At 38.4% G+C, this 26319-nt stretch overlaps 1 protein-coding gene across 1 annotated transcript in view; it reads left to right on the top strand.

The window, feature by feature from the left end:
• BICC1 (BicC family RNA binding protein 1) overlaps window positions 1-26319 on the top strand; it is a 366532-nt gene that overhangs the window by 291621 nt on the left and 48592 nt on the right. The window contains exons 4-5 of the mRNA XM_006831098.1: window positions 22789-22868; window positions 25610-25768. Of these exons, the coding sequence (XP_006831161.1) occupies window positions 22789-22868; window positions 25610-25768 (239 nt within the window). The remainder of the gene's footprint in view (window positions 1-22788; window positions 22869-25609; window positions 25769-26319) is intronic.

Here is a 26319-nt window from a genome sequence, read left to right as displayed (position 1 = left end):
TGTGGAATAGTGTTGAGAATGGATAACTAGCAAACAAAATACCAGTCACATGTTCTGGGTAAGAAAACATAATAATCAAGAAGTGATTTGGGACTAGTATTCTAGACTGCAAAGCAAGCATTAGCATAGGAATCTGATTCCTTGAATATGTCATCATCTTCAGGGGTCTAGAAGAAGTGCCAATATCATCCTTTACATGAACACATGTCAAGAGCTGATGAGTTTTTAAAGCTCATTTCAATTTCTAGTAAGTTCAACCATTTCTGTAAAATTTTTCAAGACAAATAATTTTATTAAAATTCTCATAAAGTATTCCCATCAAGAAACAACTGGAAGCCTAAAGTCGGATAAAAGATAGCTCAAATGGTGGCAGTCAGCTTTGTTTTGTAGGTGTGTGTCCAGGATTCAGTTTGAAGCCAGACTCCTTTTCAAATGTTTATTTTTAACTTTGTACTGATTCCTTCATGACATTAATTTCCCTACAAGTCTTTATTGTTAATTCACATTGGAGGGAGTCTGCGTATGTCCTCCACTAGCTGGTATGGGTGAGGTCGTTCTACTATAAAAGAAACTTGTGGTCATGACACTCTCACAGGTCTGATCAAATTCAAGGCCAACTAAGTGAAAGCTGAAGAATATCCAGACAAAGAAACCGAAATTCATGGAAACTTAAAGGATAGAACAAGAGAAGGGAGGAATTATGGTCAGACGTTGAGCTCTTGTTTGCAGTCAGGCTTGATGGGAATATCCATAAAAGTTTGGAGCCTTGTTGCTAAAAAACAAAGACAAAACAACAACAGCTGAAACAATCATGAAAACAATGCAAGCATACAGTTGGCATGCCAAAATTAGGGTCTCTAAACTTTACTTGATATATGGTAGTGTTTGGCTAAAAATGCTGTTAGCAATTTTCGTTTGTCTCCACACTATGTGGTAAAAGGAAGAAGTCTAGGTTGCAGAATGCCTGATATTAGACATTGTAAACTCATGTCTGTCTCTGAGTGTTGTTGTGATAATCTGTTTTCATACCTGGTGGTGCATGAGAGATCTTCAAAAAATTCGTAGAAAAATTCCTTTCTCTTTCAATTCCAATTTTTCCATGACCTTTTTTATACTTCTTGTTACATAGTGTTGCACTTTTACGTACATTTTATGCAAAGTTCTCTTGTGTTTGTATGGCATTTAATTGTGAGTTTTTATTGTGAGATGGAAATTTATAATTGACTGAATTTGTAAATTTACTTTGGAAACTTAAAAAACAAACAAACAAACAACCAAGACAATCTCCTTTTAGATCTGCTTTACCGAGTTCTTCAAACAGCACTGTCTTTGGTGCTGCATCAAATCCCTACATATTAGTCATACTTAATGGACTAGAAAAAGTGTCTGAATTTCTTAGATTTGAATGTAAAACCTTGTGTTGCTCTGTAGGGTAATGCACTGGACCACAAGTTTGGTTTGAACTACGAGGTCTGCAGTTCATATTCATTGGCTGCTCCTTGGAAACCCTATACAGGGTCGCTATGAATCAGAACTGACTCGATGGCATTTAACAGCAACAAATGCAAAATGGAGCCACTTCTCGTATCTTTGTTTCCAGATCCTTTGATGTCATTGAGTTTGAATAGTTAGCATGACATGCTTTACCTCCTACTACCCAGAATTCTACTATATAGAAGAATTTGATGCCTTTGAGTTATGGTGTTGGAGGAGAATATTAAAAGTTCCACGGGCTGCCAAAAGAACCAATAAATCTGTGTTGGAAGAGGTACAGCCATAGTGCTCCTTAGAGGCCAGGATGGCCAAACTTCGTCTCTCATACTTGGGACATATTGTCAGGAGGGACCAGTCACTGGAGAAGGATATCATGTTTGGTAAGGTACAGGGTCAGAGAAAAAGAGGAAGACCCCCAACGAGATGGATTGGTCAAGTGGCAGTATTGGTGGACTCAAGCATGGCAATAGTAGTGAGGTTGGCCCAGTATTGGGCAGTGTTTTGTTCTGCTGTGCATAAGGTCGCTATGAGTTGGTACCAACTCAATGGCACCTAACAACAATAACAACAACTCAGATACAGTTCTGTCAAATTTTCAAACTCGCACAGTCTTGTCCATCTGACCCAGGACTAGAAAGGTATCTTCAGGTAACAAACTGTTAAAAGATATGGTTGTGTACGAGACTGTGAAAGACTGTGAAAAATAGTTTAATGTTTTTCTCATCTTTTTTTTTTTCTTTTAATGCTGTTAATGTTCTACTACTGTTAATGTAGCCACTGTAGTTGATAGCATGAGCCAGTAATTCATTGGAGGTGATTTTAAATTATTAGAGTATGGTCCTGAGCATCTCCTAAGACAGCATCACAACTGAGTGGTTAAGTACAGGTTAGATGACGAAAGAAAATGTTTTGATTTGTAGATAGCTAGTTGCTGAGAATTAATGTGAACTCACTGGTAGTGTAGTAGTTACGAATCGGGCTGCAAACCTTAAGGTCAGCAGTTCGAAACTACCAGCTGTTCCGCAGGAGAAAGAGGAGGCTTTTTGCTCCCATAAAGATTTGCAGCCTCGGAAATCCTGCACAGGGTCACTATGAGTCTGAACCGACTCCACGGTACTTAACAACAACAACATGACAACTTTATGTACAACCCAGTTGCCAGAGGTGTTGAGTTCATCATTGCAGCTGTTGTGCCCGTGCATCTTGTCAGTGTACAGTAAGTAGATCCAAACAAGTGCAGTGATTTCCTAATAATGGAAACCACCACATGCGCCCATACTCCTGTGTGGGAGAAATCCAGAAAGAACTTAGTAGCTAGAGGTAGACCAGTGTCAGTAATGACGTAGGACACTCATGTGCTATTTATTAATCTGTTAAACTTTGAATTGTAGCTGCACAAGCTTGTTCCTAAATTGTAGAGGCCCCCATTTCTCCCAAGATGAGATGTTGTTGCTGTTAAGTGCTGTTGAGTCGATTCCGACCCATAGCAACCCTCTAGAATGTTTCCAAGGATCTGCTGGTGAGCTTGAACCACCAACCTTGCAGTTCAAACCAAATGTGCAGTCTAGTGCATTAACCCACAGCGCCACACCAGGACTCCCCCAAGATAAGAGAGAACAGTGATTAATTGTGGATCTGGCAGATTGAAATTAAATAGTATTAGGGCCTCAGAATTGTTTATGTTTACTGGGCAGCTGGGACTGTAGTAGATGGGAAGCTCAGAAGAGAGACTGAAGGTGAGGAACTGGAAATGGAAAGTGTCAGAGTCCATCTACTCCAGCTTACTGACTACCTCATTATCTGACATTTTGCTCTTACGACAATAGTAACAACATTACAATAGCCAACTATTTTTTTATGTTAATGATGCATGTGTGTCTGGTAGTAACAAACACTAAGATGCAAGACAAGAGCACCACTGGCTGTGATGAGTAAGAGTATGTGTCACGGTGGCTGGGCCACGATGATCAGTAGTTTAACAGTTCTGTATTGATGGAATTTGGCAATTATGGAGTGATGTACTCATCTTCCATTTTGTACTATGATGTGGTCATCCCCCTTTTTATATAATGCCAGTTTTTACATAGTGATTTGGTCTTTGGAACCTCATCATGTCAATAAGTGAGGAATGAATGTATTTGGCTGTAGTAAAAGCTACAAGTCATAGATGAGTACCCAGGCGAAAGACAAGGAGGAAGAGAAGATAGACAAATGGGACACCGTGGCACCTACACCTCCAGAGATAGAGGCAGGACATGTAAGAAGAGTCTGAGAAGGAATGCCAAGTGAAGACTCATAATCATGAAACTCTTGCAAGTTTAGTGCTATTTGGGGCACCAGAATGTGCAGGTGCAATAACATGCTCTAAGTTTAAAAAAAAAAAAAAAACTACTTGAAAATGAAGAAACTTAAGTTTCTATGGGAAGAACCAGGATTTATATCTCAACTGCTCTGATACTTATCAGCTGTGCTTATGTTAGGTTTTCGCATATTTCATGATTGTCGGTCGTGATGTGCCGTGGAGTCGATTCCGACTCATAGCGACCCTGAACAGGGTTTCCAAGGCTGTAAATCTTTACGGGAGCAGAAATCCTCATCTTTCTTCCGCGGAACAGCTTGTAGTTTCAAACTGCTGACCTTAAAATTCTCAATGCAATTCATAACCACTATACTACCAGAGCATATTTAGTTAGACAAATAATAAAACAAAAGGAAAGCTAGAAGTGATGGTGAATTGCCAGAAACACATCTCATCAGGGATCCATAATAATTGAGCTTGCATACTCAGAGACATTAGACTGAACAGCAGAAGTGGAAAAAATCTGGTTTATATGACTATGGAGAAAATTCTGCACTTGGAATGCTGTAGTTTCTTCCAGGCACTTTATTGGCAGAAAGATCCATTAACAAAGAGGGTGTGCAAAAAAAAAAAAAAAAAAAATCTTGAAATTCACTTGTGGATGAAAAAAAAATAACTAAATGCTTAAGGTAGTAAAAACATATCAAAAGTAAAAAAGGTGGTACCTGCTTATGTGCTCATGTAATAGAAAGGTCTGGGGAAGCATAAAACCCATGCTGATGGAAAGGGAGGAGAGACTGGGAGGCTTGAAATTAATCATCAGTGTCTTATTTTCGTTTTTCTTTTTTTTGGTTCTGCCCTGAACATTTCCCACCTTCTTCTTCTAAAACGGTGAAACAAATTCATTTACGATTTTTGCTTCTCATTTTCTTTATCCATGCCTGGTGGAGGTAAAAATATAAAACCAGTGGGCTGAAATTCAGGGACATTGAAGGAATAAAGATGTAATAATAATAAACCTTTGGAAACTCATTAGTCTGTCTGGAAATAGTCAACAGATTATATGAAAAGAATATTTGAAAACAAACATTTCCATTAATCCTTACCAATATGGAAAAATCAAGGTGAGAGATGTCTGTGGTCATCAGGAGAAATTTTAAATATAAATGCTTTTATTAGAAGAAATTCCTTTCCTTCCTTTATATTACATAATCAAGTTATAACCTAGCATTCCTTAGGAGACCAGTGCAGTGAATAGTTCCTGTAATTTTATAGGTGTGGATTGTTGTTGTTAGGTGCCATCGAGTCAGTTCCTACTCAGAGAGCCCCTGTATACAGCAGAAGGCAACACTGTCTGCTCCTGAATCACCCTCCCCATTGTTACATGTAGCCCACTGGAGCTGCTATATAGAGCATCTCAGTCCATCACATTGGAGATCTTCCTCCTTTTTGCTGATCTTCCACTTTACCAAGAATGGTCTCTCTTAAAGAGATCTTTTGCATCAGATTTGTTTAATGCAATATAGTGTTTGATTCTTTGCTGCTTCCATGAGTGTTGTGGATCCAAGCAAAATTAAGTTTGTGATGACTTACAATCTTTTTTGTATTTATCTTTGGTATTTATTGGTCCAGTTGTGAAGATTTTCCTTTTCTTTACATTGAGGTGCAATCCATTCTGAAGGCTGTAGTCTTTGATCTTCATCACTGTTTCAAGTCCTCTTCTGTTTCAGCAAGCAAGGTTGGTTTATATGACAAGCTCAGGTTGTCAATGAGTTTTCTTCCAATTCTGATGCCACATTCTTTTTTATATAACCCAGCTTCTCAGATCATTTGCTCAGATTGAATAAATATTGAAAAAAATGGGAAAGGACAGAACCCTGCCAGCACACCATTGTTGATTTTAAGCCCTTGAGTATGCCCTTGTTCTCTTCAAACAGCTGCCTCTTGGACTAGGGACAGGTTCCTCATGAACACAATAAGTGTTCTGGAATAACCATTCTTCACAGTGCTATCCATATTTTATTATGATCCACAAATTTGAATGCTTTTGCATAATCTATAAAGCACAAGTAAAAAGCTTTCTCAGCTGTCAACCATGATCCACCTGATGTCTTTCAGAGGATCTGTTGGTGTTCTAAAGAATCTCTCTTCTCCAAACATATTTATTCACATTCATTTACTTACCAAGCACTTTCTTAGTACCCAAACTAAAGGTAAATCCCAGCCATTTTCATAGTGTGGACTAGTGAATTGAGATTCGTGAGGTTGTCCATTATATAGGATTTCCATTGCAAACCCTGAAACATGTACTCTATCAAGGATATGAGAATCCCATTAAAATCTAAGATTTGAAAACTTGTTTAAGCAACAATTCCCAATAGTCCAGAGTACAAATGAAGCAGTCTAACATTTCTCCTGGTGTGGCAGTCTTAAGATAAATAAACACTGGACCATAAGGTCGGTGGTTCAAACCCACCTGCTGCTCCTTGGAAACCCGATACAAGGTTGCTATGAGTCAGAACAACTTTTCTCCAACTATAATTTTGGATTATTAGGTAAGGACCTCAAGGGTAAAGTGTTATCTTTTTTCTTGCTTAAAAAGGACATCTTTAATGTTTTATACTTATTAATCCTCCTATCTGAAAAACTAATGCTAATTCCATTTCTTCTTCCGACTCACTCCATTAAAAGACAAAGTCCTTTTAAAGTTTAAGTACTATTAAGGAAAGGGGAGAGGGATGCATGGGGAGCATGGGGTTTTTAGGTGGAGTACAGTGAACTAGTGTGTTTGATACCAAGACTCATGATGATGCATTTGACAACGCCCATATTGTAAACTGGAATTCCGTTAATAATAATGTACCAATATTAATGTATCAATTGTAATAAATGTGCCACACCAAATGCAAGATAATAATAAAAGGGGAAACTGAACAGAGAGCAGAGGAAGCATATATGGAAATTCTCTGTGTTTCTGCTCAGTTTTTCTGTAAACCCAAAACTGTTCTAATAATAACAATAAAAGTGTATTTGAAAAAGAGAAGAGGAAAAAAAAAAATCAACAACAAAAGCAGGTGTTACAGGGAAGGATAGGTCTATTGCAAGGTGCCAGTGAATTCAAATATCTTCTCTTTCCAGACACACAGTAAAATTCGTCCATAAGGGCGTATGAAAGCTTTCTGGTCCACAGTGCCATCAGAGCATTCGAGTATGGTGATTTTGAAAGCAGCTCAGATGAGATTCCCTTTTGGCTCAGTTCCTTCTTAGTTACCCCCGAAGCCATCTCCTGCTGATTTGAAAGTCTTGGTAATTTCTGGCAGGACATAACATTGGTATGTTGGCCACTAACGTCTGGTAGTTGCAGTTACGCTGCATAATGTCCCATCATGTACCAAGAAAAAGCAGTTTGTTAAGCAGATGAAGGCTGGATCTAGCCTTGGGTTTACCAGGGGGAAGGGATATACTAGAATGACCTTATGATGGAATGTTTCTGTTTTATTGTTTCCCGTGTAATAGGGAAAATCATTAGTGGAGGGAGCAGGAAACGCTTTATTACTTAACATATATGTTTCTATTTGTTTTATGATATAAATAAAACAATAAAATTTGTATCATCTCAGAGTGAGCAACTGAAGGAGCTTAGTAAGTTATCTTTACAACAATAAAAGCTCATCATTTTCAAAGCAATCTTTTACTGTCCATATTTTATTAGAAAGAATTTTGTACCACTATTAATGCATAACGAGCTCTGGTAGCGTAGTGGTTACAAATCAGGCTGCGATCCTCAAGGTCAGCAGTTTGAAACTACCAGCGGTCCCGCGGGAGAAAGATAAGGCTTTCTGCTCCTATGAAGATTTACAGCCTCGGAAACCCTGTTCTGTGTCGTTTTGCTCTGTAACGGATTCCATGGCGTGTCACTTCTACCGGTTTTTTTCATCTCTTTTTTTTAGTTTTATTTGCGTTGTGTAGTATATTAGCTGAACCTGATGGTTTTTAGTTCCCTGTTTCGATGTTTGGTATTTTCTTTTTGGCCTCTCTGTGCCGTGTTTTTATTTTTCCTATCTGATTGGGTTTCACTTATCCGCACCGGCTTTCATGTTGGTATCTATGTATTATGGTATTTTTTCGCTGTTTTTTTTTTGATGCTCCCTTTTTTACCTGTTGTTGGTTTATTTTTTTTGCTTTTTTTGGACTCAAAAGCTGCGTTGTTGTTTTTTTTCTTTGTGGTTTTTTATGTGCTTCTTACTTTGTTTATTTTGGGATTTTTTTTTTTCATTTTATGCTTTCTTAGATATGCGAGTGTTCCCCGAATTCTTTAAATGGTTTTTTGTAATGTTGTGTTGTGTTTCTTTTCCGTTTTCCCCATGTGCTTTCGGGAGCTTTCTGTTGGGTGAGAGGATTTTGGTATGTTTGAGGGTTGTTATTTCCCTTGGAGTGAGTGGCTGTCAGGTAGGCAGTGTTTTGTTGGTGTGGGTTGGGGACTTTGGTGTTTCTTGGCATGTATATTTGATTGTCTTGATAGTGGGACCGGGCTCCTGCTGTTTCTTGTTTTTGTGCTTTTGTTCTCTGTTGGGTGCAGGGTGTGTGCAGATAATTGAGTTTTTAGTTGTTCTTGTGGGATGTCACTTTGTCTTTACTCTTTTCTGATCTTTGGCTGATATGACCTATTTTTGTTTTTTGTTTTCTTTGTGTTCTTTTTTTTTTTGAGTTCACTGTTTTCGCTGTTGTTTCTTTTGTGTAATTGTTTGTTTCGTCGTTGTTTGGTGTTTTTGTTGTTTTTCTGGTTGTAGTTTTTTTTTAGGGGTTTTTTGTATTTTTTTGTATAATGGTGCCTTTTCGTCTCTAGTGTTGTTGTTGTTATTTGCCTTTGTTTTCGTTCCCATTGCTGGCGCCCATGTATATGTTTTTTTAGGTTTTTGATCTTTTTCTGCTTGTAGTTCCTGGTGGTTCTCCCCCTGTGCTGTTGGTGGGCTCTTTGGTGTTTTCTTCTTGTTTGTTAGTTGTGTTTTTTTCCTTCATTGTTTCTTGTTGTTGTTGTTTCGTTGGTTCAGTGTGTTTTTGGCTCATGGCTGTTCTTTACAGGTTTTGTGTCAGTTTTCAGCTCTTTACAGGAGCTGAAGTTGTGATCCTTCTTGTTCGGAGGGGTTTGTGGGTTTTGTGGTTTGCCCTTGTGATTTTTTTTGTGTGCTTGTGACATGGTTCTTGTGTTTTTCCTTTATGTTTTGTGGTCTCTCTTTTTTTGTTAAGTCTTGTTGAATTCTTGTTCTTGGGGACCCTGTATTTTTTTTTTCTTGTTTGGCTTTTGGGTTTGTTCTGTTGATTTGGTTTTGATGTGTTTGTTGTTTTTGTTGCGGTGCTTCTTTGTCATTCCTGAATTTCTTTGTTTTCTGTTTCCCAGGTGTAGTTTGCTTGCATTTCTTTTTTCATTTCCTTGCTGGTTGATCTTTCCTTCTTGGCATGTGTGTGTTCTTGATTTTTTTGATGCTTTGGTTTTTTTTAGGTTGCTGACCATGCATTTGTTCTTGGTTGTTTGTCTCGACGTTCTGGTTACCCCTGTTCCTGTTTTTTTGACCTTATTTACTTCCCCTTTCGTTTGTTTTTCTTTTTTTTTTGTCTTCCTGTATTCACTGCTCGTTTTATTGCCTTGATCGTCTATTGTTTTCTTATTCTTTGTTATTTGGTATTGTTTACTGTAGTTTCTTTTGTGATGTTTTATTACTTTGTTTCTTCGTTGTTTTGCTTTTTTTTTGTTCGGTATTATTTTTGCCTTTTTTGTGACTTTTATCATTTTTGTTGTTGTTGTTGTTTTTGTTATTTTCCGTTTTTTTATTTCTTTGTCATTTTTTCTTTTTACTTGTTTTTTGCTGTTTTTTGTCTTTTTTTGAGTGGGTCGCTTTGTGTTTCTTTTGTTGAATTTCTGGTAGTTTTGTTGTTTTGACCTTTTTGTTCGCATCTTTCTTTTTAGCCACTATGGTACTAGATGTTCTTCCTTTACTACTTACTATGATGTTTTTTTTCTTTGTTTTTTTTGCTTCTGTGTTCATGTTTTTTTTTTATAATAAGTTTTATTTTTTTTCTGCTTTTCTCTCTCCTTTTTTAGTCTTAGTTATGTTGTCTGATTTTTTGCTTTTTTCCTTTCTTTTTTGTCTTTGTTTTTTTTGATGGGGTTTTGGGATATTTTTCTTTTCCCATTTTTATTCTTTTTTTGCTTTGTTCTGTGACGTTTTGAATTCTGGTTTTCCTTATTTCCACTGCGGATTTTTTATTCTTGTGCGTTTTTAATCCTTCTTTTTTTTTTATTGCTCTGTGTTGCTGAGGGTATTTGACCATGCCTGTTTTGTTTTGGCATGTGGTAATGTTGTTGTTCTTTTTGTTTTATGGGTTCTTTTTGGGTTTCTTTTTTTTTTAATTTTTTTGTGGGAGTTTTGCTTTCGAATAGGGGTTTTCTATTGAGACGTTTTCTGTATGTTTCATTTTTTTAATGCTCATTTATTTGACGTTACTCTGTGCCACTCATTCTATTCTAATTGATAGTTGTTTTTTTTTTTTTTCCTGTTGTTTTTTTTTGCGAGGGGGGAGCGTTATCTTTTTTCTACAGTTTATCTGGTGGGTTTGTGCTTTTGGTTTTTTCTATTCCCTCTTGGCCTGTTTGATGTTTTATGTAACTTTTTTGTTAATTGCTTTTCAGTTGGTTTTAGCGGAGGGTTTTGTGTGTTACAGGGTTTTGTTGGAGCCTTTTGGTTTTTGCTGAGGTTTGCTGATTTTTTTGCGATCGTGAGCAGGTTTGGAATTTTTTCTTTACCGTTACAGGATGGTTGTTTGTGTAGTTATTTTCTCTTTTAGTGTGTTGTTTTTGTTTCTTGCTGCGGAGTTCTTTGTCAGTCGTTCTAACCTCCCAGCTGTTGCGGTGTAGTGCTTTGTGGGGTTTTGCTGGGGTTATTTTTTAGAGCCTGGTTGCTTGTGTGCTGTTTCGCTTTGTTTCTTGGTCGACTGGTGGGGATTTTTGTTTTCTTTCTATTGCGATTTCATCCTTTTCGACTTTTTTGTTCTTTGATCTTCCTGTGTTGATGTTTTAGGTGCTTTTGACTTTCTTTTTGTTGTGTTTTGTGTTCTGGTTCTCGGGGGTTGTTATTCTCAATGATTCAAATCCCCTTAATGCAACATCATTTATCCCACTTCTTCCCTGTGGTTCTGTTCCCATTCCTCCTTTCCCAACCTTTTAAAATTCTGTCCTTTGGTAAATGCTGCCCATTTGATCTTGACTGGTGCTTCACTTGTGGTGTTGTCCCGCCAATATACTTACGTATGGTTTGGTTGAAAATTGAGCCATGGCATTAAGTTCAGCTCCAGACTTGAAAGGTAACTGAGGGACATAGTCTTGTTGGGGTTCTGCCAGTCTCTAGCTGACCAGTAAACCTGGTCTTTGTTATGATTTGGAATTTTGTTTTTGAAAGGTGGAGACTTGTAATGCTGTCTCAGTCTTCCAGGTTGTTTATACAACTGAATTCCTTAAGAGTTTTGCTGTTTCCAAGGTGCAGTCTTAATTGTGCCTCAAATGTCCTCAAAAGGAAGAATTTCTTCTCTTAGCAGACTGGACATATAACCAAAAAAAGATTGTATTTGTGGTATGACATGGTTAAGTCTTTTTTCACTGAAGTCTCGTAGTCTAATGTTTGTGAACTTTAAATGCATCGTTACTTACTCTGTAATGGCAACTAGCAATCACGTGTTAAGATTTGTCATGACTAGTCCCAGCTGTTGTAAATGGAACAAACGGCCATAGCCACAGATTACAGCAGTTTGGGTTTAGACCACAGGCGGTTCCTCAGGGACCTGCCGTGTACACTATAAACATCAGTATTCCTTGGAGAAAGAATGTAGATTAGTCACTTCTGGCTCCTAGAAATTCTTACATAACTTGCTATTATCTCTGTTTCCAGGGTGCTTTATCCTGACAGGATTGATTCTCCATCTCCACTCCAGAACAAATACTGAGTATCAGAATGGGGATTCCATTTCCATCCCAGAATACCTGTTTGCCTTCCCTTTCTTTCGCATGCTCTTCCTTGTTCTGTGTCCATGCATTGCTGCTTTATCACTTGGTGTGACTTGGACTGGATTGTGATGGTTCTCCCGTGTAGTAATCTAACACTAGCCTTCCTTTCTGTAGAATTGTTACTACCAAAACCTTTCCAAGATTCCAGATTTCCACCTGGCACTTAATTTCCTTTCCTCCCTTTCCCCGAATCTTCTTCCTTATAGCTGGAATATAAAGAACTGGTGCTAGAAGTCTGCCAGAAACTAATTGAGGTAGTCTTTGTGTTTTCACCCTTTTTTTCTGCACCCCTGCCTCACCAGGTTCCAAAGCCAGATTTTTCCTTTGCATTGGACTTTTCTGCTCTCCTACCTAAACAGCAAGTCTGTGATTATACTTGGAGTTCAGTTTACTTTGCATAAGATAAGGCATTTATAAGATAAGATAGTTTACCCTTTCTCAATTCTCACACTCCTTCAGAACATCTGGTCTTGCTTATTTCATCTGGCACGCCTTGATTTTGCTTAAAACTTTGTTAGCATTTCCTTCTTCCCTAAGATTATTTCTAGGTTTTTGCTGAGTCCCTATAACTGATTAAATAAACAGCTCTGATAAGGCATGTGTTTGATTTACCTATTCCATTTTATGCCTTATTTCCTTCTAAAGTTGAAAGATCAGGGAAAAACACTTCATCATTCTGGTTTTTAGCTCTTTTAGTACTGATGTTGGAAATGGAGTCCTGGTGTGGTGCTTTGAGATAAGCACTGGACCTCAGGGTCGTTTGAACCTCAAAGTCAGTGGTTCAAATTCACCAGCTGCTCCTCAGAAACCCTACACAGTGTCACTATGAGTCAGAACCAACTCGATGGCACTTAACATTGTTGAAAATAGTGGTGTTCCCTCAACCAAAGCTGTTGCTTATCTTCCAGCTAGCATTAGGTTTTCGCAAGTTGTTGGCTGTTTTCTCCCTATTTGAGTAAAACTCCATAGTGTTCCATTCTGGCAGTGGATGCCCCTCTGCATGAACTTGTCCACCAAGTCTACATTTCCCTAGCAGTGAGGAGATGACCACCTCCAATCACTGTCAGACAGCTGACAGGAAACACTTCTTGAGACGATTGCCTTCCTTTCTTCCTTTTGATTTAGTCTTATCACTCTCACGTCCAGAATACTCTGTTTCTCTGTTGAGTATTAGCCATTATTCTGCCCAATGGAGTTATCCTGGGACATCATGGTATGTAGACTGATTATGGATGCTGATGGGAGCCATTTACTTATGAAGATTATGTTATTTTAATTCCAGATAACTTGACTTTTGTACATCCTCCGGTCTATTCTGCTTCTCTTACTAGCTGGCTAGTAATTTTTTTCTCTTTCAGAATATGGTGCATAAGGATGATGTTATGTTTTATCTTAAAACAACAGAGCTATTTTAGGGAATACCAACAAAAGCTAGGTGTTTGTTTTCTCTCCCACAACATCTGCCGCTCTATGGCTGCTCACCAATATTTTGCTTTAAGTATGAATGACTTGCATTAGGCAAATCTGCCGCACAAGACCTTTTTAAAGTGTTGAAGAGCAAAGATGTCAGCTTGAGGACTAAGGTGAGCCTGACCCAAGCCATGATATTTTCAATAACCTCATTTGCATGCAAAAGCTGGACAGTAAACAAGAAAGACCGTAGAAGAATCGACACATTTGAGTTATGGTGTTGGAGGAGAATATTGAAAGTGCCATGGGCTGCCAAAAGAACAACTGGTCTGTGTTGGAAGAGGTGCAGCCAGAGTGCTCCTTGGAGGCCAGGATGGTCAAACTTCGTCTCTCATACTTCAGACATATTGTCAGGACGGACCAGTCACTAGAAAAGGATATCATGTTTGGTAACGTGGAGGGTCAGGGAAAAAGAGGAAGACCCTTAGCAAGATGGATTGGCCAGGTGGCGGCATCAGTGGACAACCATAGTGAGGTTGGCCCAGGATCAGTCAGTGTTTCGTTCTGTTGTTCATAAGGTCGCTATGAGTTGGTACCGACTCGATGGCACCTAACAACAACATGCATGACTTGGGCTCTGAAAGTAGTGTCATCTTTCACCCCCTCTCCAAATATGTTCTCTGCTGTTTTATTGTAACTCAGTATATTGGAATTCTTGTTGTCCAAGAGCACTCCTTGTAAAAATCTGGAATACATATTACTGGCTATGTAATACATTGCCTCCCTATTATCCTGTTTCGTTCTTTTAAAATCACTTCCAGTCAGGTTTAATGATTCAGCTCAGGTATTTTCTGTCTTTCGATAAAGTATATATATCTTCAATTTTTTAAAAAAATGTGATCTTGTTATGTTATTTGACCCATATAAAGTTTTTATTTAAAAGGGAAGGTTTATCTTTCATGACACCATGGGAGGACTTTGATTTCACAGACAAATATGGACCGTGGCCATTAACTGTAAGCTGAATTCACTTTTGCTGTTCGTGATTTGCCAACCTCTAAAGGAAAATTGATCAAAAGAGCAGATAGATGGGATGGCCCATAATTCTGAGCTGTGCCATGGCTCAAACTTGGGTTTGAAATAGAATCCCATCTCCATACGGGCTGTCAACACATTTGTTTCATGCCGAAAAGCACGTTATTCAGGAAATGCCAGTGGAGTTAACATGCGTTTCGTCTACTTTGTTACGAAACTGCACATTCTTAGAGTGTGGAAAACAAAGGGAAAGCCCGTGCCAGCCATCTCTAAAGCCAGTTGTGGATCCATCCACAAAACTTACTCACAGGCTGCTGGTCTTCCTCCACACAAAGCAGACAGCTGTTTTAGACACCTTTATGCTTACCTCTGCAGAGACAACAAAAAATTTGAAAGTAAAATTATCAAGTCAGCTTGATGTGGGAACCTCATAATACTATATTTATACATATACATACAAACACACACACATATATAAGCACAGGAAAAATCTAGCCAAACTGCCCTTTTTTGAAGAAAGTATATTCCAAAGATTCAGAAGCTGCGAGGTGACAGAGCTTGTTGTGTATGGATAATTTGGGATTCAGAACTTAGTATTTTCACTGGAATCTTCTCACCACAACACGAAAGAGAATCAGTAACTGACTGTAGTCAAAGTCATTAAATGTAGTACATGCTGTGTGATGTCAACTTGCTATTCCTAGCATTCCCCTTTGTGATTTCAGTCTGGCAATGCCATTAGATAATAGCCTTCGCATACAAATATATTGTCTTTAAAAAAGTCTAAACACAAGCTTCCTTATGTTTTTGTTGTTGTTTTAAAAAACGACCAACCAATATTCCTTTGCAATTACTTGTCATGCTGTTGCTGTGTTTCCCAGAGGCTGGAGGAGATTTCAGAGGAAGGTGGAGATAATTTGACATGCATGGCTCAAGGGCCCTGGCTGAAGTCCTTCTTGGTTAAATAGTTCTAGAAGTTAAGGCTCTTCACAAAGAAAAAGAATCTTAAAACAAAAGTGAAAAGAATTCAGAACTGACAGCAAGCGAAATCTACCCACTGGTCTCTCACAGATTTCAATCCAGTTTGACAGTGTTCTTTATATGCACAAAATATGCCCAACTCCATATCATCAACTAAAACTGGGCCAGGGACAGACTGTGGAAAAGACCATCAGTTGTTCATAACCAAAAAAATCCATGAGAGCCAAAATTTGACCTTGAATATATCCTATCTTAATTTAGATACCACTTCAAGAACAGATTTGATGCATTGGACACTAATGACTAAAGACCAGAGAGTTGTGGGAGGACATCAAGAACATCATATAGGAATAAATCAAAAGGTTATTAAAAGACAGGGAAGGAAGAAAAGACCAAAGTAGATGCTAAAAGAGACTCTGAAACTTGTTCTCAAGCATAGAAAGACTAAAGTGAATGGGAAGAACGGGAAAGTAAAAGAGCTGAATAGAAATTTTCAAATGGCAGCTCTGGAAGACAAAATCAAGTATCATAATGAAATATACTTTCAATCGAAGACCTGTAGTTAGACAATCAGAAGGGAAGAACCCGCTCAGCATTTTTCAATCAGAAAGAACCGAAGGAAAAATTCAAGCCTCGATTTTCAATAGTGAAGAATTCTTTGTGCAAAAGGGAGTCCTGGTGTGGTACTGTAAGATAAACACTGAACTGATAACCACAAGGTTAGTGGCTCAAACTCACCAGTCACTAGTGAAGTGTTGCTATGAGTCAGATCAACTCAATGGCACTTAAAAACAATTGTAATGTAAAACAGGCAAAATATTGAATGATGCAGAAAGCATCAAGAGAAGATGGAACAAATACACAGAGTCATAGTATCAAAAAGTATTGGTTGATATTCAAGAGATAGCATATGATCAAAAATCAGTGGCACAAAAGGAAAACATTTAAGCTGCACTGACGGTGTTGGTAAAAAACAAGGCTCCAGGAATTTATAGAATATAGATTGAAATCTTTAAACAAATTGACACGGCACTGGAAGTGCTCACTCATCTAGACCATGAAATTCGGAAGATAGCATCATGCCAACTGATTGGAAGAGATCCATATTTGTGGCTTTTCCAAAGAGAGGTCACCAAGCAGAATGTGGAAATCATCAAGCAGTATCTTAATGTCATACGCAAGTAAAATTTTGCGGAAGATAGCTCAAAAAATGACTGCAACAGTACATCGACCAGGAACTGTCAGAAATTCAAGAAGATGTGGAATGTGGGGTAGCATTGCTGATGTCAGATGAATCTTGGCAAAAAGCAGAGAATATCAGAAAGATGTTTGCTTGTGCTTTACTAAGACTATGTAGACCATAACAAATTATGGATAACATTGTGAAGAATGGTATTCCAGAACACTATATGAGGAACCAGTACACAGACCAAGAGGCAGTTGTTAGAACAAGGGGACACTGAATGGTTTATAATCAGAAAAGGTGTATACCACAGTCTGTATGCTATGCAAATAATTTGAGAAGCTGGATTATATGAAGAACATGGCATCAGGATTGGAGGTAGACTCATTAGTAACCTGTGATATGCAAATGATACAACCTTGCTTGCTGAAAACAAGGACTTAAAATACTGACTAATCCTCAAAGTTGGCAGTTTGAAACTACCAGCTGTTCCGCAGGAGAAAGATGAGGCTTTCTGCTCCCATAAAGATTTGCAGCCTCAGAAACCCTGTGCAGTGTCGCTGTGAGTCGGAACCGACTCCAAGGGACTCAGCAACAACAACAGAGTCAAAGACTACAGCTTTTTGTATGAATCCCACCTCATTGTAAAGAAAACAAAGATCCTCACTACTGGATCAGTAAATAACATCATGATAAATCAAAAAAGATTGAAGTTGTCAAAGACTTCATTTCACTTGGATCCACAATCAGCACTCATGGAAGCAACAGTTAAGAAATCAAATGATGTATTGTATTAGGCAGATCTGCTAATACACATTAGACCTATTTAAAGTGTTAAAGAACAACAAAGATAACAGTTTGAGAATTAAGGTGTTTTTGACTCAAGCAAGCCATGGTATTTTCAGTTGCCTCATATGCATGTAAAAATTGCACAGTGAATAAGAAAACCAGAGAAGAATCAATGAATTTGAATTATGGTGTTAAGAGGAGAATGTTAAGTCTACTAGGGACTACTGGAAGAACAAAGAAATCAGTTTTGGTAGAAGTACAGCCAGAATGCGCTTTGGAAGCAAGAGTGGTGAGACTTAGTCTCTTATACTTGATAGACATGCCATCAGGAGTAACCAGTCTCTGGAGAAGGACATCATTTTGGTAAAGAGGAAGACCCCTAAGGAGATGGATTGACACAATGCCAGCAGCATTGGGCTCAAACATTACAAATGTGACGATGCACAGGCCCGGCAGTATTTAATTCTGTTGTGCGTGGGGTCACTGTGTGTTGTAATGGATTTCATAACACCTAACAATAACAGAGGCCAAAGTATCAAGACATAATGTTTCAAACCATAACTGAACTTCACTTATGTTCTTATAAATGTCCTAAGTCTCTTCAAAAATTTATTTTTATTGAAAATACAGTTTTTAGCAGGTGTTGTCACGAAAACAATTTTTACCTTATCAAATCCTTATGTATGGATTTCCATATGGAAGTCATAAGACTTTTTGTTCGAAGCTTAAGCTTTTTTTTTTTGTAGTTTACACATGTAAAATACCCATTTCACACTCATACCTAGGCAGTTTGATATTATTCAGTGAAGGATGGATTATCACCTGGTCTTTGTCTTCTCTCTGGATGGATTATCACCTGGTCTTTGTCTTCTCTCTATCAGAATGATTTATCATGATGTTATCAGAATGATTTATCATGATGTTATTTACTGATCCAGTAGAGACAGCTGAACAAATGGGTCGTTCAGGCATCTAAAGACCAGAACTGTGAATGAATGTCTGACAGGCAGTTGCTATGGAGACACTTCTAAGTCATGAACACCCCTGGGTGTCAGAGTTGAAATGTGTACCCTGGGGTTTTCAGTGGCTTGCTTTTCAGAAGTAGATCACGTGGCCTTTCTTCTGAGATGTGTGTGAGTTGACTGTTAGCAGCAGAGCATGGTATCCATTTACAATATGATGGGACTCTGAATTTCTGATAGCTTTCTGTATAGAGGTACTGCACCTTGATGGTATTGTAGGATAAACGTTGGCCTGTTAACTGCAAGGTTGGCAGTTCAAACCCACTAGCTGCTCTGTGGGAGAAAGATGAATCTGTTTTCTCTAATGAAGAGATGTACAGTCTCAGAAACCCTGTGAGTGAGAATCAACTCATTGATTTAGATTTTACTGGGATCTGAAGATTTGAAACCAGACTATGTATGTGGGACATAGTTACCTTGTATATAGGTTTCAGCTCTTCTCATTGGTGTCCATCACCTCCCTCTGTACTTGACAATTTCTTGTAGTATGGAAGCCGCCAGTCCAGTCAACAGTGGTTTATTGATTGTCTACCACTTGCTTGGAGCTGTCCCACTTTCAAAACCAAATAAGATAGGGAGCTTAAGGGCTGACTATATAGTAATGATTATTCTTTTTAAAGTAAATTTAATGAGGGCAAATTAAGTTCACCTTGGAATAAGAGTACACATCCCGTACATACCTTCTAAGCAAGGGTTAACGAGGCAATCTAAATCAGAATTTTCTGTCCTTATGAGATGTGATTATCTAAATAGAAAGCATTTTCAAAACAAGTCCTGATCCAGTCCTGGAGACAGTGTGATGTTACTTGTTGGTGTCTGTGAGTGATTTGTGTGTCCTTTGAGAATTTTTATTTGTGGCCACTAGATGGTGCCCTTTAACCTTAAAATAAAGTAAGTTTTTGCTCTGTTTTGTGTATATTCGGTTAATACAAAGGATGATGGAAACTCAGATTCTTTGTTAAATTACATTTAAGCTTCAGTGCCCCTCTACAGAAGCATGTTGTTGTTGTTAAGTGCCGTCGAGTCGGTTCCGACCCATAGTGACTCTGTACAGGGTTTCTGAGGGTGTAAATCCTACGGGAATAGAAAGTCTCATCTTTCTCCCGCGGAGCGGCTTGTAGTTTTGAACCGCTGACCTTAAGGTTCGCAGCCCGATTCATAACCACTACGCTACCAGAGCTCCTTCCTACAGATGCATAGGAATATTAATGTGATTGCCTAATCTGTAAATGGACTCCCGGTAGGACAAGCACTGGACTGCCAAGCACAAGGTTGGCGGTTCAAACCCACCAGCTGCTCCTTGGAAACCCTGTATGGGGTGTTCTGAGTTGGAACTGCTTTGATGGCACTTAAAACAACAACAGATATGTAAAGTGTAATAGATCTTCAGATTAATCATGCTACTCAATTACATAGTTTATGAGAAAAGTAAATTTTAGTTCTGTAGAGTAAATTTTAGTTCTGTAGAAACACTTGATGTCATATATCTTAGACTTCTTTAGAGATTGTAACAGAATTTGTTATGTCTAATCTATTGTTCTCTAAACATACTTGATTGAAGAATCACTTGGAAAGCCTGTAAAATGTTGCCAATTCCAAGGTCCTTGAGGCCCAGATGCCGGTCTTTTAACATGTGTTACAAGGGAGTTTGATGAGCAGGAATGTTTTGAGTAACACTGGATTCTGATCACCCATTGTAGTACTGAGTGTTTTCAGTATAGTTTATCGTCAGTGTCAACCTCCAGTAATTCCAACCAAATTTGAGGATAGCTGAAACGGAAATGTTGACTGTAGACAGCTCTACGTGTAAATACTGCCTTGGGGAGTTATAATGAATGTAAGAAGAAATAGTGATGAAGCATTTTGTTTACGTAATTGTGAAATTTGACTCGAGTATCACAGTGGCAAGATAGTTGTCGTCAAGATGCATTGGGAGGCGGGCAGTGAGTGCGCACATGCCATGTGATGTTGGGGAATCGCCTTACTTTATAGTTCCTGATACTGAACCATTGGGGTTATGGTGTGGTGCTGTAGGATAAGCATTAGACTGAACCACAAGGTCACTGGTTCAAACTCACCAGCTGCTCCTCACACATCCTATACAGGGTTGCTAAGAGTCAAAACTGACTCAATGGCATGTAACAACAGCAACATCTGAAACATTGCAGAAAGTGTTCACCAATCTTAGGGACTTTGATCTTCACAAATCCCCATGAGACAGGGCAAGTGTCAGGGAGAATTAAAGAACGAAGTGTCTGAAGCCAAGAGCTGCCCTAGGAGAGACAGCGTGGGGTGGGGTGGAGATTGGAGGTGATGGTACTGACTGAAACAAACATAGCTGCTGGAATGCCTCCCTTCTAGAAGGCTGGAGATCAGTGAGGCACTCCTGAACTCAGAAGCTCCTGCACTGCTGCTCACCATGATTTTACCATCCTAACCAAGAGACGGTTTTTGTTGTTGCAAGTGCTGTGGAGTTGGTTCTTACTCATAGCAGCGCTCTAAAGGGTTTCTGAGGAGTATCTAAGTTTGAACCATCAACCTTGGCGTTAGAAGTACCTTGGTGTTAGATTATCTTACAGCATCAACACCAGACTTTCCGAAAATAGTTGCCTTCCTCTTTCATTCTTCCTTTCCTTCCCTCCCTCTTTCCCTCTCTTCCTCCACTCACCATTCTTTTTTACTCTGTTTTTCCTTGCCCAATTATACAAGAATATCATGTGCTAGTATTGATCTTTGACTGGACTCCAAGATGATGAGATCTTAGTGCTAAGTGTGTGCCAGGTGATTTAGAAGAGTTAAAGGAGTCCTGGTGTGTAGGATAAGCACTGGACTGCTAACCTCAAGATAAGCAGTTCACACCCACCAGCTGCTTCTCAGAAACCCTATACAGAGTCACTGTGAGTCAGAACCGATTTGATGGCACAGGACTAAAGCAGAACGGCTTCTTACTTGTGAAAGGTAATCAGTAAGCACTGGCAAACTCTCTTATGGACCCGATACGCAGAACTCAACACATTGTTGGTGCTCCATAAATGCACAGATTACCAATGTTCTTAATAATCAGTGACCTTGATGGTGTTCAGCTTTATTACTAAGGTGTGGTGTGGCACTGTGGACGAGTGCACCGGACTGCAAGGTCGGTTTTAACCACAAGGTCAGCAGTTAAAGCTTACCAGCTGCTCTTTAGAAACCTTGTACAGGGTGGTTTTGAGTCAGGTTTAACTCAGTGGCACTGAACACCAGCTACATAGCCCTTTCTGCTTGTCCAGAATGGTCTTGGTCTGCATTAGGCTGCCATATAGGAGAATAGGACAGCTAGATTCTTGCGGCAACCTTAAAATCTGATGAAAGAGAGAATTGAAACCATGCCTACCGACTCTGGGGCTTTTCCCCAGTGTCTTCCTCTGCCTTGAAGATTCCAGTTTGGCCAACTACCTCAGCTTTTTAAGTCTTTACTCAGATTCCTCACTTTCTCAGTGAGGCCTTATATTCCCCTATCACCCCCTTACCCCTGATTCTTTTTCTGTCTTTAGAACATTCATATTCTCATATACTAGATTACTTATTTGGTTCATTACTATCTGCTTGTACATTTCATTTCTGTAAGCACATTATCAACATAGATTTGTAATCTGTGTCTTCCCCTCCCAGCACCTAGAACAAACAGTGCTTGGGGCCTAGTGAATATCCAGAAAATATTTGTTGAATGAAGGAATTATTTTCTTTATAAGCTTTAGCAGCAGTAATGAACAATAAATGTAGCATATATTAGCCACTCAGTATTAATTTTGAATATATACTAAATTAAATATTCCTAAAAGTAAGACAGAGTCCTGGTATGGCTCAGTGGGTTAATGTGCCAGACTGCAAAGCCATTTGAACTGCAAGGTCGGCGGTTCAATCTCACCAGTCACTCTCCCGAAGCCCTATACAGGGTCTCTATGGGTCAGAAAACTGACTCAATGGCACTTAACAACAACAACAAAAGTAAGACACACACCTCTCCTTTAACTTGTAATATAAATGAAATCATCATGTGATTGAAAGTGTGGCTGTGTAGATTTGGAAGATATAAATTATAATGGCCATGCCTCTGAGTGGTTTTCTGGGGCAAGTTACTGGACTTCCCTAAGGCTTGGTTACTCTATAAACTGCTAGAGCTCTGCAGTGGATGGGTTGAGTTGATACATTTAAATCCTTTGAACAGGGTCTGAAACGTTAGAAAGAGCTTAGTTAATAAGTGAAACATATACATATCTCATTTGTCAGAAAATAATTAAGTGGCGTAATTATATGGCACTTAAATATAAGCAGGGAAGTGCTTTTGCCAGTTTCCAACAGGACAAAGCCACAGATATAATATGGGTATTTTCCATCTTCCTGTTTTACTACAATGATAACAGGCCTGTAATGAACTAAATATTGAATGATGTAATCCTTTGTCTTGTATTGTGGCATTAATTTAAAAGTCAAGAATTTGAGAGTTTATGTAAGTGCATTGTTTCTGATTTTCTTATAGATCCCCATATTAAGGTTTCTGGAAAAAAAGAAGATGTTAAAGAAGCCAAGGAAATGATCATGTCTGTCTTAGACACAAAAGTAAGTGAATGTTAAGGACTCTGAGATGTCAGAACCTTGTCTCTGCAACGGCTACTTTATGCTGGTGTGAAAGAAGCATTTGGAAAAGAGAAACCAGGATACAGTAATGGTGGCTTTTGAAATAAGCATGTGATTCTATAATGGATGTAAAGTACTGTTTAAAAATTGAATCTATTCTCACATACTAGATAATGGAACAATATATTGAATTATATATTTGTGTATATAAAGGAGCTCTGGTAGCGTAGTGGTTACCCAACAGACTCCAAACCGCAAGGTCAGCAGTTCGAAACTACCAGCTGTTCTGTGGGAGACAGATGAGACTTTCTGCCCCCGTAAACATTTACAGCTTCAGAAACCCTGTACAGGATTGCTATGAGTCGGAACTGACTCCATGGCATATAACCACCACTGTATATACATACATAGATATATATGTATGTATATATAGATGTGCTCTATGTGTGTATATATGCCATCTTCAGAAATAGGTATTGGCCCTGATTGCTACAAGGTAAACAATAGAGATGGCAAGACTTAGCATATTTGCTTTTTTGAGGCTAGTAGAAAACTAGGATGCTCTTCTGTATAGCATTGTATATGTGGGGTGTGTGTGTGTGTATGTGTGTGTGATACAGCTTGAGATTTAACATTTGCACCCCTTTCCATATGCAAATGTGTATAGAAAATTAAAAGGCATTTTAGTTAGATACGTGCAGTTATATACTCATTTGAGATTATTCTGATTTCTTATAGGGAGGGCTTAGTCTCTTTAATAAACACTTCTGAAGCACTTATAATAGGGAGTGTGGTGGCTCTGTATGATAAACAAGCACTGGACTATGACACACAAGGTTGGTGATTCAAGTCCACCAGACACTCCATGCAAGAAAGATGTGGCTTTCAGCTCTCACCAAGGGGTACAGTCCAGGAAACCCTATGCGGTTGCTAGGAGCCAGAATATACTCAATAGCATTTAACAACAACAACACACTTATTATGTACCAGGCAGTATGCTAAGCACTTTATATTTTGTAGTATTAATCTGTTTAGTCGTCTAACCAATTCAGTTTAGTGATAATCAAATAATTTACTCAGGATCCCAGAGTTGGTAAGTTATGGCGTGGGATTTAAATCAGGATTTCTTTTCTTAACCACCATGTTATGCTACCTAATATTTCTTTAGCATGATCTCTAACATTTTTTCTCTCTTTTTTTTCCACTCTTACCTTCCAATTATTAAATATTTCACAATTTTATTCTTAAAGGATGTCTCTTTTTTAATAATTAAAAGGATACACTAGAAGAACTGAGTTTGAAAATCAAAGAATTTAATGGGTGTAAAAAACTAAGAAATTAGAAAGAGTAAAATTATTGATAGTTCTGACATCTTGTTATATTTTGATTCTTGAATATTACCTTCCCAAGACTGAAGTTTTCCAATATCATCCCTGTACAAAAGGGCTTCAAGAAAACTTACTGGAAAAATTCCATTATCTCTGAACTCAGTTTTTCCACAAACTTTTTGAAGTTCTCTCATGTATTTTATGTCTGTCTTTACAGTTCTACAACACTAAATTTCCAAAAGTTAGATTCATGGATTCTAAGATTAGCACAATATTTTTATTCACCATATCTTAAAGTTTTATATTTCCGTTTAATATGACTAGTCTTATGCTTTGTATTGTTGTTATTAAGTGCTGTTGAGTCGATTACAACCCATAGTGACCCTGTGTAGGGTTTCCAAGGAGCAGCTGGTGAGCTTGAACCACCAACCTTGCAGTTCGAATGACTTTGCAGTCTGATGCATTAGCCCACAGTGCTACACCAGAACTCCATGTATAGGCTCATTTAAACCCCTTTCAAAACCCTTTCAATGCTTGAGACTATGTTTTGTGATCTTTTCCTCACTCTTCTTCCAATGAACAAGAATAATCTACGTTATAAAGTTGGATGTCAAATTTTATAGAAGTTGTGAAACCGACACTTTCAAATTCATCCTTTGTCACAGTTTTGAGCTGAATTTTTATTTCTAATTTTCTGTTAACTTAATTTTCCATAGTCTTACTGTAGGATCAGCACTGGACTGCTAATCACAGGCTGGCAGTTCAAACCCACCAGCCACTCCTTGGAAACCCTATACGGGGTCATTATGAGTGCCTCACTTAATAACAACAGCAACACTAGCATTGCATGTTTTTGGTCTTGTAATTTTGTTTGCATTTGCTACTTGCATGTTTTAAGAATAATTAATGTCTATTAATGATGAAATGAATAGTTTATTTATAATTATGGCTGTTTTTTTAGACCTTGTTAAGTTGTTGTTAAGTGCCGCCGAGTCAGTTCCGACCCATAGCGACCCTGTACAGGGTTTCCGAGGGTGTAAATCCTTACAGGAGTAGAAAGCCTCATCTTTCTCCTGCGAAGCGGCTGGTAGTTTCGAACCGCTGACCTTAAGGTTCGCAGCCCGATTCGTAACCACTACGCTAGACCTACTTTTCAAAAAATTATCTTTTCAAGTTTTGTGACAATGTATCTTAAAATGAAAATTTATTTTTTCATATTGCCGAAGTGATATAAATAGAAATTGAATATTTATAATGTAAGATGATTTTTATTAGGCAATCTGTGAGATTTCCTGTTGGGTCACTTTTCGTTAGCATTTTTCCCTTAAGAGAAAAGTGTGTGGGGCTGTTTTTTCCTTTTCATGCATTGAGAAATAATACATTATTTCTGCATAGAGCAACCGGGTCACCCTGAAGATGGATGTTTCACATACAGAGCATTCTCATGTAATTGGCAAAGGTGGTAACAATATTAAAAAGGTGATGGAAGAAACTGGATGTCATATCCACTTTCCAGATTCTAACAGGAATAACCAAGCAGAAAAAAGTAACCAGGTGATTGGTCTTTTCATATGAGCTCTAATGGGATGGATCGTGGCCTTGATTTTCAACAGGCCAATTGTTTTTGAGAGAAAGAGATCAACATACATGATATGTAGCATAGACTGTACCGTTCTACACAAAGATTGAAGGTGCTCTGGTCTTTTGATCAGGTGAGCTGTAGATGGAACCTAAAGTCTTGATCTCCAAATGGTTGGTAGAAGATAGGAAAGGAAGTGATAGCCACACAAAACGAGTGCCTTAAAGGACAGTCTCAGAGCATGTCAGTTAGGAATGGCCCTGACAACTTGCCAGTCTCAGTTTTGGATAGTGTCCTTACCAGGTGGTGCTTCAGGCCCTATCAGATCACCTTCTGAAAGGCAATGCCTATGCGCTTAAATGCTGCCTGCCCATCCATATACCGTTTACTTACATTGGTTGGATTCTCTCCCCCTCTTGTTTATGCACATTCTTTCTAATTATTTTATATGGAAACAATGGGAACTCTTTTGTCCACATGGAAGCATTTTCTGTATTGAAGAAATGACAGTGTTATTTGAAAGTCT

The sequence above is a fragment of the Chrysochloris asiatica genome, unplaced genomic scaffold (assembly GCF_000296735.1).
Source record: "Chrysochloris asiatica unplaced genomic scaffold, ChrAsi1.0 scaffold00003, whole genome shotgun sequence".
Taxonomy (NCBI): Eukaryota; Metazoa; Chordata; class Mammalia; order Afrosoricida; family Chrysochloridae; genus Chrysochloris; species Chrysochloris asiatica.
The sequence above is the reverse complement of the archived record's forward strand: the minus strand, read 5'-3'. Positions and strand labels throughout refer to the sequence as shown.